At 49.4% G+C, this 19,273-nt stretch overlaps 1 protein-coding gene across 1 annotated transcript in view; it reads right to left on the bottom strand.

Moving 5' to 3' along the window:
* Positions 1 to 19,273, bottom strand: part of DNAH8 (dynein axonemal heavy chain 8) — a 593,387-nt gene that overhangs the window by 322,572 nt on the left and 251,542 nt on the right. Inside the window, exons 32-35 of the mRNA XM_075338922.1 lie at positions 9,410 to 9,547; positions 9,089 to 9,329; positions 3,858 to 4,057; positions 62 to 215 (exon numbers count right to left, since the gene is read on the bottom strand). Of these exons, the coding sequence (XP_075195037.1) occupies positions 62 to 215; positions 3,858 to 4,057; positions 9,089 to 9,329; positions 9,410 to 9,547 (733 nt within the window). The remainder of the gene's footprint in view (positions 1 to 61; positions 216 to 3,857; positions 4,058 to 9,088; positions 9,330 to 9,409; positions 9,548 to 19,273) is intronic.

Below are 19,273 nucleotides of genomic sequence, written 5' to 3'. Positions count from 1 at the left end.
CATATTACTCCAGGTTTATAACTCTATGGCACGGCCGTGTTCACACACACAGGTTTCTCACCTGTGGCAAATGATTGGCAACATCTCCAGAAACAAAAACAGCATCCAGATAAATCCAGAGCGTCTGAACCAGTAACCACTGCTCTAGGATGTCCAATGATGAGCTCAACTTGTGGATCCAGCTCTGAATCGTGTGCTGAAAAAGCTCATTGTATCTAGAAAATAAAACGCAGACACTCATCCACTGAATCATCAACCACAGGATAGTAAGTGACTGACAGATACATGTCCTGCTATTGTAGCCATACTGTGCCCTTCCCAGAGAACTCAGGAACAATGAGAAACACAACTGAGGAGGCTGCGAGGAGCCGGGGGACTCGGGGGGCCGGGGGACTCCCAGTAATCCAATGGATGGAGTTCACAGATCACTCCATATGGCCGTCAGAATCTAGGAATCCTTTACTAAAGGGGGCTTTACACGCTGCGACATCGCTAACGATATATCGTCGGGGTCACGTTAGTGACGCACATCCGGCGCCGTTAGCGACATCGCAGCGTGTGACACAAAAGAGCGACGATCAACGATTGCAAAAACGTCAAAACTCGTTGATCGTTGACACGTCGCTCATTTTCATAATATCGTTGGTGGTGCATGCTGCTGATTGTTCGTCATTCCTGAGGCAGCGCACATCGCTATGTGTGACACCGCAGGAGCGAGGAACATCTCCTTACCTGCGTCCATCGGCAATGAGGAAGGAAGCAGGTGGGCGTCCATCGGCAATGAGGAAGGAAGCAGGTGGGCGGGATGTTCCGGCCGCTCATCTCCGCCCCTCCTCTGCTATTGGGCGGCCGTTTTGTGACGCCGCAGTGACGTCGCTATGATGCCGAACGCACCTCCCCCTTAAAGGAGGGATTGTTCGGCGGTCACAGCGACGTCGCTGAACAGGTAACTGCGTGTGACGCTGCCGTAGCAATAATGTTTGCTACGGCAGCGATCACCAAATGTAGCACGAACGACAGGGGCCGGTGCTATCGCGCAGTGTGTAAAGCACCCTTAAGTGAGTAAAAGCTGGAGGTAAGAAATGATGAGCAATATGGAAATATGGAATAACTGAACCATAGACGTTGTTTCTGAGTGAGGGGCAGGTCCGTTCTAGGGGGTCTTGTCTGCAGGGACGTACAACCTATAACACACATGTAGATGTGCCTGTAGGCACTATAGATGAAGTGGGCACTACAGATGGAGCGGGCGCTAAAAGACAACCTGCTCCGCTAAGAGCCAACTGAGGGCATGTTATTAACCTATAGATATGGAGTTTATCTGCAGGTGAATAGCATTAGGAAGGTGCTGGGCTCCTGAAACTGCGGCACCGGGTCACTGCAGCCGCACCTGGCACGCATCGATGACTGAGCAGCCGGGCACATTATTATTCTGAAGATTACCCTCACAGCTGCAGGTTAATAGCGTTATCTGGTGTGATAGGTCGGGTTTACATTTTTCCTGACTGCCTTGCTGGAAGTAGTTACTGGGAGAAATGAAGTGTTATTGACCCTGCAGCCACTCGCTTCCGGACTGTGGGTCTGTACACAGTGGACGCAATGTAGTCACTCCCAGCACTTTCAGTGACAGCCTTATCTACACACACAACCTACACATATATAATTATTATTATTTATTTATAGAGCACCATTGATTCCATGGTGCTGTACATGAGAAGGGGGTTACATACAGAATACATACACAAGTAACAATAAACAGACTAGTACAGAGGGAAGAAGTATATGAAGTGAAATAAAAAAAAAAAAAACAGGTCGGCACCACAGTGTGATTGAACAAAAAAGAAAGCGATAGCCAGCAAAGTAGTGTACCAAATATAGGAGCAGTGAGATATATACATGTAGCCATTAAGATAGTGCTCAGATCTAGAGATGAGAGGACCCCTTGACGCTCGATTCGGCGGGTGCAGCCAGACTTCTGATAAAGTTCAGTTTGGGACGCGGACTTGACCTGAACCCCAATGGAAGTCACTGATTGGGCAATTCGGGTCTCCACCCACATTCAGCCAGCTATAAACAGGAAAAGTACAGTGTTCCCCCGAAAATAAGACAGGGTCTTAAATTATTTCTTATTATTTTGTAAATGAAAATGATCAATCATATACACAAGGAATCTGTGTGTGACGGTTCAGTCATCAATGTCTACCGTCATCAGCTACATGGGGGAAGGAATATAGATAAGTAACTCACTGGAGGAGACGTACGACCAGAGTGATTCAGGCCATGTGCACACAAGAGATCGTACCTGCGGACTCTTCTGCAGGCATTTCCGTAGGTTCACGCAGCAACTCCCCGGAATCGGCAGCTATCCATTGCTGCGGTATATCTGCGGAGTTGTTGCAGTAAACTTGCGGAAACCGTGCAAATCGTGTGCGAAATTTATGTGGAATTCCTGCCCTGTATCCCCCTAGTGGAGGGGCAGGAATTCCACAGATAATTGCACATGAATAATGGACATGCAGTTACGTGCGGCTGCGGGAAATCCGCAGCATTTTCCGCAGCCACAAATACCGCAGCATTAATACGGCACTCCCCAAATCCCATAGGATAACATGGGGAGTGTCTGTACCTGCGTAAACCCATGGATTTATCTAGAAAATCCGCAGGTTTTTCACGGCAAAATCCGCGGTTACGTTCTCCCGTGGGCACATAGCCTTATTCCTCTGGATGGCCTGCTGCTCCTCCAGAGCGTTACTTCTCTCATATTGCCTTAATCCCACTCCCGAGTGCCTAGATCTCCTTACTATAAGGCTATGTGCCCACGCTAGAATGTCCCTGCGGATTTTTTTGCCTGAAAATCCGCGACTTTCGCGGCAAATCCGCACCCGCGGATTTGCCGCGGATTTTGATGCGGATTTTTTTTTTTTTTTCCCCATTCAAAGCCAAAAATCCGCACCAAATCTGCACCAAACAATTGACATGCTGCAGATTTTTCCGGATCAAAATCCGCGGCAAATCCGCCGGGGAAAAATCTGCAGCATGGGCACAGCATTTCCAAAATGCCATTGAAATGGCTTGGAAGTGCTGCTGCTGCAGATTTTCGGCAAATCCGCGGCAAAATCCGCGGTAAATCCGCGGTAAATCCTGTAGCGTGGGCACATAGCCTAAGGGGTATGTCCAGACTGCTGCACCACCTTTTAGAAGGCCCATAGTCCATGAAAAATGAACACATCAGGCAATGTCCATTATATCTGCATGAAGATAATAAACCTTCTGATTTTACCTGCTGAGAGTCGTCCTACTTCTTCTGCTGCGGAGCGGGCTGTCAGTCAATGTGTAGCAGTAAGGCAGTCAGGCCGGGAGTTGTGCGGAGGGAGAGAGGGACAAGGATCTCTATTTTTTTTTTTTTAACTTTCTTTGTCTCTTTTTTAAATATAATTTAAGGAGATTTTTTTTTTTCTTTATTGCTTTTTTCCCTGTAATTGGAGCATCCAATGGAGATAGAGTTACAGGGGAAAATACCTAACTATAGTGACACAAGTGACTGTCAGAGCTGCTCTGTGTCTGCCAGTCCTCAGCATCTCCGCTATGTCGGCAGATACCCGGCGATCGTGTGTCAGGGTTACAGACGCACTGACAACGCTGACGCTTCTGTTCACTGCCCGCCACTCGCTACGTTGCTGACAATGGAGATGACAGAAGAGTTCGGTCGTTACTGGTTTAGACGTATATTAAAGACAGCAGGAATGTTATTGTGTGCTGGATAGAAAATCATGGAGGTTTATTAAAGCTCTTTGGAAGTAATGATGCTATATAAGTGAATAAATATTATTATTATTATTAACTCCATTTCCCGTTACCTGCTATTAAGCAATGACCCGAGAACCATCAAACTGTCCTCCATCCTATGGATGATCTGTGTGGCCGCGGCACCATTTATTAGCAGCTCTCCTCTGCTTTTAAAGGCTGAAAAGCTTATAAACTGCTTGCTCCAGACGTCTGTTATCTGCACCAGTTTAGTTTTGATGTCCTTCTCCTTCACAGCTGATATACAAATATCCTGCAGGGTGAGACCATGCACTAATTACAATCATAACTTTACTTTTAGCACTGACATAGTCTGCAGGGCTTTACAGAGATTGTCATCACTCCCATTAGGGTACCTTCACACTTTAGCGATGCAGCAGCGATCCGACCAGCGATCTGACCTGGTCAGGATCGCTGCTGCATCGCTACATGGTCGCTGGTGAGCTGTCAAACAGGCAGATCTCACCAGCGACCAGTGACCAGCCCCCAGCCAGCAGCGACGTGCAAGCGACGCTGCGCTTGCACGGAGCCGGCGTCTGGAAGCTGCGGACACTGGTAACTAAGGTAAACATCGGGTATGGTTACCCGATGTTTACATTAGTTACCAGCGCACACCGTTTAGCTTAGCGCTGGCTCCTTGCTCTCCTAGCTACAGTACACATCAGGTTAATTAACCCAATGTGTACTGCAGCTACATGTGCAGGGAGCCGGAGCCGGCAGCACTGGCAGCGTGAGAGCTGCCGAGGCTGGTAACTAAGGTAAATATCGGGTAACCACCTTGGTTACCCGATGTTTATCTTGGTTACTGCTTACCGCAGCTGCCAGACGCTGGCTCCTCCTCTCTGCTCGCTTCATTTCGTCGCTCTCTCGCTGTCACACACAGCGATCTGTGTGTCACAGTGGGAGAGCGTCTTTGAAGAAAACGAACCAGGGCTGTGTGTAACGAGCAGCGATCTCGCAGCAGGGGCCAGATCGCGGCTCATTGTCACACACAGCGAGATCGCTAATGAGGTCACTGCTGCGTCACAAAAAGCGTGACTCAGCAGCGATCTCGGCAGCGAGCTCGCTGTGTGTGAAGCACCCCTTAGTCTCTGTGCCCACCACAATTCAGCAGGGGGTCCCAGCCTCCCTCTTGATGCAGACTGTTGCTATGTCACCCAAGGGTCAGGAAAAAAAACCCCAGCGTTTTCTTGAAGAATCTTCTGCTTGAAAAACCTGGTGATGTGCACCTGCCCTCAGGATATGGACATGATATGGACATGATATGGTTGAACTAGATGGACTTAGGCGGGATTTGCACGTTGCGACATTGCAAGCCTATGCTGCGATGTCGCACGCGATAGTCCCCTCCCCCGTCGCAGGTACGATATCTTATGATAGCTGCCGTAGCGAACATTATCGCTACGGCAGCTTCACATGCACTCACCTGCCCTGCGACCGTCGCTCTGGCCGGCGACCCGCCTCCTTCCTAAGGGGGCGGGTTGTGCGGCGTCATAGCGACGTCACACGGCAGGCGGCCAATAGCGGCGGAGGGGCGGAGATGAGCAGGATGTAAACATCCCGCCCACCTCCTTCCTTCCGTATAGCCGCCGGCGGCAGGTAAGGAGATGTTCCTCGCTCCTGCGGCTTCATACACAGCGATGTGCGCTGCCGCAGGAGCGAGGAACAACATCGTACCTGTCACGGCAGCGTAATTATGAAAAAGTCGGAGCCTGCACCGATGATACAATAACGACGCTTTTGCGCTCGTTAATCGTATCATCTAGGATTTACACACAACGATGTCGAAAGTGACGCCGGATGTGCGTCACTTTCGATTTGACCCCACCGACATCGCACGTGCGATGTTGCAACGTGCCTTAGAGTCTCCCTTCAACCTTAAAAACTATGAAACTATGCAACTATGAACTCGTCGAGTCTGATGAGAGGAAGACACTTTAGGACATTTCAACAATTTTTATCCTGACCCGTCTTTCTGGTTGTGCTCTGTAATCTCGCTTTGTCGTGTGAGACAGCAGAACGTTCTTTTGAGATCTTTACAAACAAGATTGGGTGAAAAAATGCGAGAGCAACGAATGCGATATAATAAAGGCCCTCGGCTGCTGCTCTGCTGCAAGCATGAGCCAAGTGTCATGTGACTGCGATCCGATCCTGCAATCAGCTCACAGCTGCGGAGGAGAGGAAGGGGTTAATCTCCTCATGTCCTCCATTGTCAGCCTCTGGGTATATCGCACTGATGTCATCCATGTGCAGTCCAATGTTTCACTCGCACCCATAGACTTGTATGGGTGCAAGTGATAAGAGACTCACACATAATCGCAGTATGCTGCCATTTTTCCTCCTCAGTCCATTTAGAGCTGAGGACAAACTTGCAGATATGAGCTGCAGCATTATTCTACATGGGGCCGAGTGCAATGCGAGATTTTCTCACTGTACTCGTGCCGGTCATACGCCAGTGTGACTCTGCCCTTAGATAAATACCGGGGCATCGCCTGAGCCTCCCTATTGACTTGTAAAGTTTAGTGTCTTTCAAGGGAAGTATCTAATGGTGAGCGAGCACTACTATGCTCGGGTACTAAAAACAAGCAGGTCAGACACTCGGATGGGCGAGACTCAAGCCCGGAGTATAATAGAAATCAATGGTAAACTCAACATTTTTCCTGAAGATCTTCTGGAAAAATACTAGCGTTTCCCATTGACTTCTCTTATACTCTATACTCAAGTCAAGCCCATCAGAGCGTCCAACCTACTTGAATCAAGCACCGAGCATGGTAGTACTTACTCATCACTAGTTTAGGCTAAGTTCACATTTCCGCTAAAATGTATCAGTCACAATCCGCTGCTCTTGTAAACAACGGAATCCGTTTAGCGGATTCCGCTGCTCCCATAGACTTGTATGAGCAGCGGATTGTGACTGATGATGCTGCGTTGCACCCTCCGCCTGACTGATCAGTCGTGGAACGACTGACTGCCGGGCGGGAGGAACGCAGCATGTAACGTTTTTTGAGCAGCGCGATCCGTCGGATTTCGCTGCGCATGCTCTCTGGCTCCCTGCACACGTCACCAGCTTTGGTTGGTTACCCGATATTTACCCTGGTTACGGTGCAAGGAGCCAGCGCTAAGCGGTGTACGCCCATAACCAAGGTAAATATCGGGTAACCAAGGTAAACATCGGGCGCTTTGCTGTTACCCGATATTTAGGCTGGTTACGTGTGCAGGGAGGCCGACACTTCCCCGCTCGGCCCCGCCCCCTCCCGCACGCCGCACATGTATGTACACACACACACCTGTCCCCAGCCATGCAGACAAGCACTGCCACTGACACCCTCGTCTGGCCCCGCCCCCCGCTCGGCTCCGTCCGCTCCCGCACTCCGCATGTGCACACACATACACACACACACACTCACACTCACACTCACCTGTCCCCAGCCATGCAGACCACAGCACTTCCACTGACATCCTCAGCGCCTGGCCCCGCCCCCCGCTCGGCTCCGCCCCCTCCCGCATTCAGCAAGTGTATACGCACACACACACACACACACACACACACACACACACACACACACTCACCTGTCCTGCAGTCCCTGCGGCACTGACGTCGTCAGTGCCACGGCCCTGCTCGGCTCCCCCCCCCGAACTCCGCCCCCCACACACAACGGAATCCGACAAAGAATTCTGTTCTTTGTCATCCGTTGTACAGCGTTGAACAGCGCATCAGTCACATGCGTCAAGCGACGCATGTGACTGATACAAAACAACGGAAATGTGAACTTAGCCTTAGAGGACCGAGCACCCGAGCCTGGTAGTGCCCGCACATCCCTAGTTACAAGCACAGAGCATGGTAGTGCCCGCTCATCACTAGTTACAAGCACCGAGCATGGTAGTGTCCGCTCATCACTAGTTACAAGCACCGAGCATGGTAGTGCCCGCTCATCACTAGTTACAAGCACCAAGCATGGTAGTGCCCGCTCATCACTAGTTACAAGAACCGAGCATGGTAGTGCCCGCTCATCACTAGTTACAAGCACCGAGCATGGTAGTGCCCGCTCATCACTAGTTACAAGCACCGAGCATGGTAGTGTCCGCTCATCACTAGTTACAAGCACCGAGCATGGTAGTGCCCGCTCATCACTAGTTACAAGCACCGAGCATGGTAGTGCCCGCTCATCATTAGTTACAAGCACGGAGCACGGTAGTGCCCGCTCATCACTAGTTACAAGCACCGAGCATGGTAGTGCTCGCTCATCCACTAGTTTCGCGCACAGAGCTCCCGAGCATAGTAGTGCCCGCTCATCACTAGTTACAAATACTGAGCACCCGAGCATGGTAGTGCCCGCTCATTACTAGTTACAAATACTGAGCACCTGAGCATGGTAGTGCCCGCTCATTACTAGTTACAAATACTGAGCACCCGAGCATGGTAGTGCCCGCTCATCACTAGTTACAAATACAGAGCACCCGAGCATGGTAGTGGCCGCTCATTACTAGTTACAAATACAGAGCACCCGAGCATGGTAGTGCTCACTCATCACTAGTTTCGAGCACCGAGCATGGTAGTGTCTGCTCATCACTAGTTACAAGCACCGAGCATGGTAGTGTCCGCTCATCACTAGTTACAAGCACCGAGCATGGTAGTGCCCGCTCATCACTAGTTACCAGTACTGAGCACCCGAGCATGGTAGTGTCCGCTCATCACTAGTTACGAGTACTGAGCACCTGAGCATAGTAGTGCCCGCTCATCACTAGTTACAAATACTGAGCACCTGAGCATGGTAGTGCCCACTCATCACTAGTTGCAAGCACCAGAGCATGGTAGTGCCCGCTCATCACTAGTTACGAGTACTGAGCACCAGAGCATGGTAGTGCCCACTCATCACTAGTTTCGAGCACATGAGCATAGTAGTGGTCGCTAACCACAAGTTTCAAGCACCGAGCACGGTAGTGCTCACTCATCACTACAAGTAACCTGAGGAATGGTCACTTTGTTAGCAACTTGACATCTTTTGAAACTTCATGTGGTTAAAAGAGGCAGAAGAGCCTGAACATCCAAACAGCAAGTTGTTTTTATAAAGAAATGCAAATGTTCTTTCTTTTAAGCATTTTTCTGAGTGATTTTTCAAGCGGATCTCAGGAGGAATCTGCCTGAAAAAGATGTGTGCACATACTTAATACAATAGTTCAATACACACCTTCTAAGGAAGGAATAGTGTTATAGAATTGGGTAATAAAAAGAACCTACAATTCCTCAAATAACCCTCATTTCATACGATAAAAAGTAACTTACTGTGATCTTATCTTTGTGCTGAAGAATTGAGGCCTCCATAATGTTACTCAGGCAAAACGAAGCAGACTGAACATGGAGTTTGCGTCCTAGAAGATCCGAGATGCGGTCCCAGTGCCAGCTCACCATGGCTTCATTCCTCATCATTTCTAATAACGGACAGGACTCGCTGAAGTCGTTTATTATTTTCTTGAGATCCAGGAAGAGCTGCCAGTGCTCCAAATCCTTTGTAAGTTCATTACATCTTTAAGAAAAAGTGACAAAACAGTCAGACATTTATCATTCATGTGTTGAATTCTTTATAGTTGAATGTATGGCACCTACTTTTCCTGAAAATCCTTCAGCTCTGCGGCAATGCTCTGCACATCCACCTCTGACCAGACTGTCTCATTGTAACCACTAATGGACGTCATCACCACTTCATAAAGCCCATACAGCTTCTGTAATCGTCCAAGCTCCTTCCTATGGAAGAAAAAAGATATACGCGTAAAGGGAACCGACCAGCAGGATTTTCATATATAAAGTAAGGCCAGTGCTATACTGGTTCTAGGATGCTGAATGTAAGCATGGCTTGTGTTCAGAGATTGGATGTTTTATTTCAGAAATATGTGCAAGTAAAGTTCCAGTAATGCACTGCTATTTGATTGACAGGTGCAACAGGAAGGGTATATGTGGGTTGGGTCTTGCTGTCTATTCCTGCCTCTGTCTGGCTGCCTGGCATTCCTCCCTCTGTCGCCATCATATGTTAACTCCAGTGTAGGTGGGCACATGGGCGGGAATAGATAGCAAGACCATTTGGTGATTTTTGATTCATGAGTTAGCATTTGCTGCTTAGGCTAAAAAGCATTTGCCGGTTGCGATCCACAATTTACAAAGCTTCAGACACTCCTTAAAAACACATCTTTTTAGGGTGGCCTATCACCCTCCCCAATCACAGTCAATTCATACATATCCCCTCCACTATTTCTCAGAACATTAATTCTCCCTCAAACTCCACCGACCCCAAAAGCATCAGACAGATCGGCTGGTGACGGCTCATGCAGCCTTTATCTATCCCCCATTGTTTGGAGATGGCCGGACTGTGGATGTTAATAAGCCCCTGTACCTTGTGTCACCCCATCCTCCCCCATGGTAGAGTGTAAGCTCTTATGAGCAGGGTCGTCAGTATTTTTGCTTTAATTATTGTATCTGCTATAACTGTTACTTATGAATGTTTCTATATGAACCTCTGAATTGTAAAGCACTGTTGGATATGTTTGCACTATAGAAATAAAGATTATTATTATTATTATTATTATTGTTGTATTTTGTAGAAATGAAAATACAAGAATCAGGAAATCAGGCAATAGTGCAGCTCAAGGGCAGCACCGTACAGAGCTATATTACTATCATACATCTATATGTCTCCAAATTCCATTATTTTTTTTTGTCAGCAGTACAGATGAGCGGACCCATGGATGTTCGGTGGATTCATCCAGACTGTAGAGAAAGTTCAGTTTGGGTCCTGGGCTTTACCTGCACCTTAATGGAAATCACTAATTGGGCAGTTCGGGTCTCTGGCCACATGGAGCCAGCCATAAACAGATCATTTCCAGGGGAGGATGGGCAAGGTGTATCCATAATTTATGTTTGGTGCACACTACATCCGATCACGCTGTTATTACTTCCAGTGTGAACCATTCAAACACTGCAAGTGACTCGCACTGGGCCAAGATCCGAGTGTACCCGAGGACAGAGATGCTCGCTCGAGTGGTCAGCATACATAAAGCATCCAAACTACAAAACTGATTGTTTTTTTTTGGTTTTTTTTTTTAGTAAAGTCTGCGCTGAGTACGAACACCGAACTTTACTATTCAGGTTCACTCACTTCTAGTGAGAAGAAATAAATGTGCCACAATATAGTGAATCATTATCTGTAATGCTCCAGGAGTGCCGAACGCCTATGGAGGAAAAACCGCACACCAGAAAACTTCATCCACTACAAGTTCATGTTAAGGACCTACAACTCTTCCCTTCACCTCGCCAAACAGACCTACTTCACCACCCTTATCTCCTCACTAGCCAACAATCCAAAAAAGCTCTGACACCTTTCACTCCCTCCTCAGTCCCAAAGCACAGACCCCTGTCACAGCCCTTCATGCTGATGACCTGGCCTCGTATTTTACAGAGAAAATAGAAAACATCCGCCAAGAGATCAGCTCCCAGCCACCAAGCAATGTGAATCCCTCCCCATATCCCATCCAGCTCACTTTCCACATTTGACCCAGTCACAGAGGAGGAAGTCTCCAGGCTCCTCTATTCTTCTCATCCTACCACTTCCTCTACTGATCCCTTCCCCTCACGCCTACTCCAGACACTCTCTCCGGTTGTCACCACTCACCTAACTAAACTCTTCAATCTCTCTCTCTCTTCAGGTATCTTCCCCTGCTCCCTCAAACACTCTATCATTACTCCATTATTAAAAAAACCTTCTCTCGATCCGTCCTGCACAAGCAACTACAGACCAGTCTCCAATCTCCCCTTCTCTAAACTCTTGGAGCGCCTGGTCTACTCTCGCCTCACCCGCTACCTGTCCACTCACTCTCTTCTAGATCCTTTACAGTCTGGCTTCCGCCCTTTACACTCAACAGAAACTGCCCTTGTCAAAGTGACCAATGACCTATTGACAGCAAAACGTAACGGTGACCACTCTCTGCTTATCCTTCTTGACCTCTCTGCCACCTTCGACACCGTTGACCACCATCTCCTTCTCTCTATGCTCCAGTCTATCGGCCTAAAGGACACTGTTCTTTCCTGGTTCTCTTCCTATCTTTCTGGCCGCTCATTCAGCGTATCATTTGCTGGCTCCACATCTTCTCGTCTTCCTCTCACTGTTGGGGTCCCTCAAGGTTCAGTCCTCGCCCCTCTTCTTTTCTCCCTCTACACTGCCCCAATTGGACAGACCATCAGCAGATTTGGCTTCCAGTACCATCTTTATGCTGATGACACACCGCTATACACCTCATCCCCTGAGCTCACCCCCGCTGTACCACAGAACACAAGTGACTGCCTGACTGCAGTTTGCAACATCATGTCTACTCTCTATCTGAAAGTTAACTTTTCCAAAACTGAACTTCTTTTTCCTCCATCCTCCAACCTTCCTAAACCTGACATCTCCCTCTCTGTGTGTGGCACAACGATAAGTCCTAGGCAGCAGGCCCGCTGTCTGGGTGTTATACTTGACACTGATCTCTCCTTCACCTCCCCATATACAATCTCTTGCCCGCTCCTGCCGCTTGCACCTCAAGAACATCTCTAGAATCCGCCCCTTTCTCACTATGGAAACGACAAAAACCCTCACCGTGGCCCTGATCCACTCCCGCCTTGACTACTGTAACCACCATGACTATTATTTCTCTCTCTATCATCCTATATGCCTTTACTGTCCAGTTTCACCGCCCTGCCCCCCTCCATCACCACTCCTCCACATCAGCCCCTCTCTCCTCCCTTCTCCTATGTACAGTTCCCGGGCCCTTTTCACCTATCTGAATAACCTCAATCCTTCATGCTCCAGGGTATCACACAAAAAGACATGCCACACATCAAAAAACCATCTGACCTTTCTCCTTCTACTCCTACTTCTATCAGGTGATATCTCTCCTAATCCAGGGCCACCCCATGCTAACTTTACCCCCTGCCCCACCTCCCATGAAACCCTGATAATCTTATTAACATTCCCTGTACACCCTCACTTCCCTCTTTTAATTGTGCTCTCTGGAATCCACAGTCCATATGTAACAAGCTTCCTTACATCCACAACCTCTTTCTCAATAACTCTCTTAAACTTACTAGGCCTCACTGAAACCTGGATTCAGGATTCTGACACTACTTCCCCTGCTGCCATCTCTCACGGTGGTTTACACTTTACCCATTCACCAAGAACTGGAAACAGACATGGTGGTGGAGTCGGCTTACTCCTGTCCCCACAATGCACTTTCCAGGTCATCCCCCCAGCTCCATCACTCTCATTCCCATCCTTTGAGGTTCACACAATCAGGCTCTTCCATCCCCTTCCCCTCAGAGTAGCTGTCATATACCGTCCACCAGGCTCACCCACCCAGTTCCTTGACCACTTTTCAGCCTGGCTGACACACTTCATGTCCTCTGAATTGCCAACCCTCATCCTAGGAGACTTCAACATCCCCATGAACAGCTCCTCCTCCCCATCTGCATCCCAGCTTCTATCTCTCACCACCTCCCTTGGCCTCTCACAGCTCTCATCCACTGAGACACATGAAGATGGTAACACCCATGACCTGGTCTTTTTCCGCTTCTGCTCAATCTCTCACTTTGACAACTCACCTCTTCCCCTCTCTGACCACAACATCCTCTCCTTCAAGCTCACAAACCCTCGTCCGCCCCAGCACACTCCCACCTATCACACATTCAGAAACCTACAGGCCATTGACTCTTCAAAGGCTTACAGACTCTCTACACTTATCACTATCCCCTATCTCCTCACTTTCCTGTCCTAATCTGGCTGTAAAGCACTACAATGACACACTCAGAAGCACCCTGGACCAAGTAGCACCCCTCACCCTCAGAACCTCCAAACACCAAGTAAAACAACCTTGGCTCACATCACAAACTCGATTTCTCCAGCGATGCTCCAGGAGTGCCGAGCGCCTATGGAGGAAATTCCGCACACCAGAAAACTTCATCCACTACAAGTTCATGTTAAGGACCTACAACTCTTCCCTTCACCTCGCCAAACAGACCTACTTCACCACCCTTATCTCCTCACTAGCCAACAATCCAAAAAAGCTCTTTGACACCTTTCACTCCTTCCTCAGTCCTAAAGCACAGACCCCTATCACAGACCTTCATGCTGATGACCTGGCCTCGTATTTTACAGAGAAAATAGAAAACATCCGCCGAGGGATCAGCTCCCAGCCACCAAGCGTTGTGAATCCCATCCCTCTCCATATCCCATCCAGCTCACTTTCCACATTTGACCCAGTCACAGAGGAGGAAGTCTCCAGGCTCCTCTCTTCTTCTCGTCCTACCACTTGCCCTACTGATCCCTTCCCCTCACACCTTCTCCAGACACTCTCTCCGGTTGTCACCACTCACCTAACTAAAATCTTCAAACTCTCTCTCTCTCTTCTGGTATCTTCCCTTCTTCCCTCAAACACTCTATTATTACTCCATTATTAAAAAAACCTTCCCTTGATCCGTCTTGCACAAGCAACTACAGACCAGTCTCCAATCTCTCCTTCATCTCTAAACTCTTGAAGCGCCTGGTCTACTCTCGTCTCACCCACTACCTTTCCACTCACTCTCTTCTAGATCCTTTACAGTCTGGCTTCCGCCCTTTACACTCAACAGAAACTGCCCTTGTCAAAGTGACCAATGACCTATTGACAGCAAAACGTAACGGTGACCACTCTCTGCTTATCCTTCTTGACCTTTCTGCCGCCTTTGACACTGTTGACCACCATCTCCTTCTCTCTATGCTCCATTCTATCGGCCTAAAGGACACTGTTCTTTCCTGGTTCTCTTCCTATCTTTCTGGCCGCTCATTCAGCGTATCATTTGCTGGCTCCACATCTTCTCCTCTTCCTCTCACTGTTGGGGTCCCTCAAGGTTCAGTCCTTGGCCCTCTTCTTTTCTCCCTCTACACTGCCCCAATTGGACAGACCATCAGCAGATTTGGCTTCAGTCCCATCTTTATGCTGATGACACACCGCTATACACCTCATCCCCTGAGCTCACCCCCGCTGTACTACAGAACACAAGTGACTGCCTGACTGCTGTTTGCAACATCATGTCTGCTCTCTATCTGAAACTTAACCTTTCCAAAACTGAACTTCTGCTTTTCCCTCCATCTCCCAACCTTCCTAAACCTGACATCTCCCTCTCTGTGTGTGGCACAAAGATAAGTCCTAGGCAGCAGGCTCGCTGTCTGGGTGTTATACTTGACACTGATCTCTCCTTCACCTCCCACATACAATCTCTTGCCCGCACCTGCCGCTTGCACCTCAAGAACATCTCTAGAATCCACCCCTTTCTCACAATGGAAACGACAAAAACCCTCACCGTGGCCCTGATCCACTCTCGCCTTGACTACTGTAACTCTCTATTAATTGGTCTCCCCCTAACTAGACTCTCTCCTCTACAGTCCATCCTTAATGCAGCAGCCAGGGTCACCTATCTGGCTAACCGCTACCTCTGCTCTGTGCCAGTCACTGGCTGCCCATATATCACAGGATCCAATTCAAACTGCTTGTTCTCAGCCACAAAGCTCTCCACAGTGCGGCACCCCCTACATCTCCACCCTCCTCTCTATCACCACAAAGCTCTCCACAGTGCAGCACCCCCCTACATCTCCACCCTCCTCTCTGTCTGTCATCCCACCCGTTCTCTACGCTCTGCAAATGACTTTCGACTAACATCCACAATAATTCGAACCTCCCACTCCCGAATCCAAGACTTCTTCCGAGCTGCACCAAACCTCTGGAATGCTCTACCCCAAGAAGTTAGGACAAATCACAACTTACTCAGCTTCAGACGCTCCCTAAAAACGCATCTTTTTAGGGCGGCCTATCACACTCCCTAGCCAAACTAATTTCACCTAATCCCTCAACAACTTCTCAGAACATAACCCCATGTCAAACTCCATGGCACCCAAATGCATCTCAAGGCTCTGGCCAACTGGTCCAGGAAGCCATTATCTATCCCCCATGAGATGGCTGGATTGCCATTGTAAATAAGCACTTGTACCTTGCCCCTCCCCCCACCTCATTGTAGATTGTAAGCTCTCACGAGCAGGGTTGCCATTTTTCCCTTTAAATATTGTATCTTCTATAATTGTTACTTGTTTGTATATGTTTATGTATATGATATGTATATGATATGTATATGTATATGAGCCTCCTGAATTGTAAAGCGCTGCGGAATATGTTGGCGCTATAGAAGAAGGGAATTTTGTTACTTACCGTAAATTCCTTTTCTTCTAGCTCTTATTGGGAGACCCAGACGATTGGGTGTATAGCACTGCCTCCGGAGGCCACACAAAGCAACTACACTAAAAAGTGTAAGGCCCCTCCCCTTCTGGCTATACACCCCCAGTGGGATCACTGGCTCACCAGTTTTAGTGCAAAAGCAAGAAGGAGGAAAGCCAATAACTGGTTTAAACAAATTCTCTCCGAGTAACAACGGAGAACTGAAAACCGTTCAACATGAACAACATGTGTACCCGCAAACAAACCAAAAATCCCGAAGGACAACAGGGCGGGTGCTGGGTCTCCCAATAAGAGCTAGAAGAAAAGGAATTTACGGTAAGTAACAAAATTCCCTTCTTCTTCAGCGCTCTATTGGGAGACCCAGACGATTGGGACGTCCAAAAGCTGTCCCTGGGTGGGTAAAGAAATACCTCATGTTAGAGCTGCAAGACAGCCCTCCCCTACGGGGAGGCAACTGCCGCCTGCAGGACTCTTCTACCTAGGCTGGCGTCCGCCGAAGCATAGGTATGCACCTGATAATGTTTGGTGAAAGTGTGCAGACTCGACCAGGTAGCTGCCTGGCACACCTGTTGAGCCGTAGCCTGGTGTCGTAATGCCCAGGATGCACCCACGGCTCTGGTAGAATGGGCCTTCAGCCCTGAAGGAACCGGAAGCCCAGCAGAACGGTAGGCTTCAAGAATTGGTTCTTTGATCCATCGAGCCAGGGTGGCCTTAGAAGCCTGCGACCCTTTGTGCTGACCAGCGACAAGGACAAAGAGTGCATCCGAACGGCGCAAGGGCGCCGTGCGGGAAATGTAGATTCTGAGTGCTCTCACCAGATCTAAAAAATGTAAATCTTTCTCATACCGATGAACTGCATGAGGACAAAACGAAGGCAAAGAGATATCCTGATTAAGATGAAAAGAGGATACCACCTTCGGGAGAAACTCCTGAATGGGGCGCAGCACAACCTTGTCCTGGTGGAAGACCAGGAAGGGAGCCTTGGATGATAGCGCTGCCAGCTCAGACACTCTCCGAAGAGATGTGATCGCTACCAGAAAAGCCACTTTCTGTGATAGTCTAGAAAGTGAAACCTCCCTCAGAGGCTCGAAGGGCGGCTTCTGGAGGGCAACTAGTACCCTGTTCAGATCCCATGGATCTAACGGCCGCTTGTACGGGGGTACAATATGACAAACCCCCTGCAGGAACGTGCGCACCTTAGGAAGGCGTGCCAAACGCCTCTGAAAAAAGACGGATAGCGCCGAGACCTGACCTTTAAGGGAGCTGAGCGACAAACCTTTTTCTAACCCAGATTGCAGGAAAGAAAGAAAGGTAGGCAATGCAAATGGCCAGGGAGACACTCCCTGAGCAGAGGACCAGGATAAGAATATCCTCCACGTTCTGTGGTAGATCTTAGCGGACGTGGGCTTCCTAGCCTGTCTCATGGTGGCAACGACCCCTTGGGACAATCCTGAAGACGCTAGGATCCAGGACTCAATGGCCACACAGTCAGGTTCAGGGCCGCAGAATTCCGATGGAAAAACGGCCCTTGGGACAGTAAGTCTGGTCGGTCTGGTAGTGCCCACGGTTGGCCGACCGTGAGCTGCCACAGATCCGGATACCACGCCCTCCTCGGCCAGTCTGGGGCGACAAGTATGACGCGGCTGCAATCGGATCTGATCTTGCGTAGCACTCTGGGCAAGAGTGCCAGAGGTGGAAACACATAAGGGAGCCGGAACTGCGACCAATCTTGCACTAGGGCGTCTGCCGCCAGCGCTCTTTGATCGCGAGACCGTGCCATGAAGGTTGGGACCTTGTTGTTGTGCCGTGACGCCATTAGGTCGACGTCCGGCACCCCCCAGCGGCGACAGATTTCCTGAAACACGTCTGGGTGAAGGGACCATTCCCCTGCGTCCATGCCCTGGCGACTGAGGAAGTCTGCTTCCCAGTTTTCTACGCCGGGGATGTGAACTGCGGATATGGTGGAGGCTGTGGCTTCCACCCACATCAGAATCCGCCGGACTTCCTGGAAGGCTTGCCGACTGCGTGTCCCCCCTTGGTGGTTGATGTATGCCACCGCTGTGGAGTTGTCCGACTGAATTCGGATCTGCTTTCCCTCCAGCCACTGCTGGAAGGCTAGTAGGGCAAGATACACTGCTCTGATTTCCAGAACATTGATCTGAAGGGTGGACTCCTGCCGAGTCCACGTACCCTGAGCCCTGTGGTGGAGAAAAACTGCTCCCCACCCTGACAGACTCGCGTCTGTCGTGACCACCGCCCAAGACGGTGGTAGGAAGGATCTTCCCTGTGATAATGAGGTGGGAAGAAGCCACCACTGCAGAGAGTCCTTGGCCGTCTGGGAAAGGGAGACTTTCCTGTCTAGGGATGTTGACTTCCCGTCCCATTGGCGGAGAATGTCCCATTGAAGTGGACGCAGATGAAACTGCGCAAACGGAACCGCCTCTATTGCCGCCACCATCTTCCCGAGGAAGTGCACCACAGTCTGTAGAGACCGCTGCTTGTCCAGCGGAAGCTTCACTATCGCTGAGAGAGTATGAAACTCCATGCCAAGATACGTTAGTGATTGGGTCGGTGACAGATTTGACTTTGGGAAGTTGATGATCCACCCGAACGCCTGGAGAGTCTCCAGTGCAACATTCAGGCTGAGTTGGCATGCCTCTTGAGAGGGTGCCTTGACCAGTAGATCGTCCAAGTAAGGGATCACAGAGTGTCCGTGAGAGTGCAAGACTGCTACCACTGCCGCCATGATCTTGGTGAACACCCGAGGGGCTGTCGCCAGACCAAATGGCAGAGCTACGAACTGAAGATGGTCGTCTCCTATCACGAAGCGTAGAAAGCGTTGGTGCTCTGTAGCAATCGGCACGTGGAGATAAGCATCTTTGATGTCTATTGATGCTATGAAATCTCCTTGAGACATTGAGGCAATGACTGAGCGGAGGGATTCCATCCGGAACCGCCTGGCGTTCACATGCTTGTTGAGCAGTTTTAGGTCCAGAACAGGACGGAAGGAGCCGTCCTTTTTTGGAACCACAAAGAGATTGGAGTAAAATCCTCGCCCCCGTTCCTGAGGGGGGACAGGGATCACGACTCCTTCTGCTCTTAGAGAGTCCACCGCCTGCAGCAGGGCATCTGCTCGGTTGGGGTGTGCGGAGGTTCTGAAGAACCGAAGTGGAGGTCGAGAACT

This window comes from Anomaloglossus baeobatrachus, chromosome 3, assembly GCF_048569485.1.
Source record: "Anomaloglossus baeobatrachus isolate aAnoBae1 chromosome 3, aAnoBae1.hap1, whole genome shotgun sequence".
Classification (NCBI taxonomy): Eukaryota; Metazoa; Chordata; class Amphibia; order Anura; family Aromobatidae; genus Anomaloglossus; species Anomaloglossus baeobatrachus.
The sequence above is the reverse complement of the archived record's forward strand: the minus strand, read 5'-3'. Positions and strand labels throughout refer to the sequence as shown.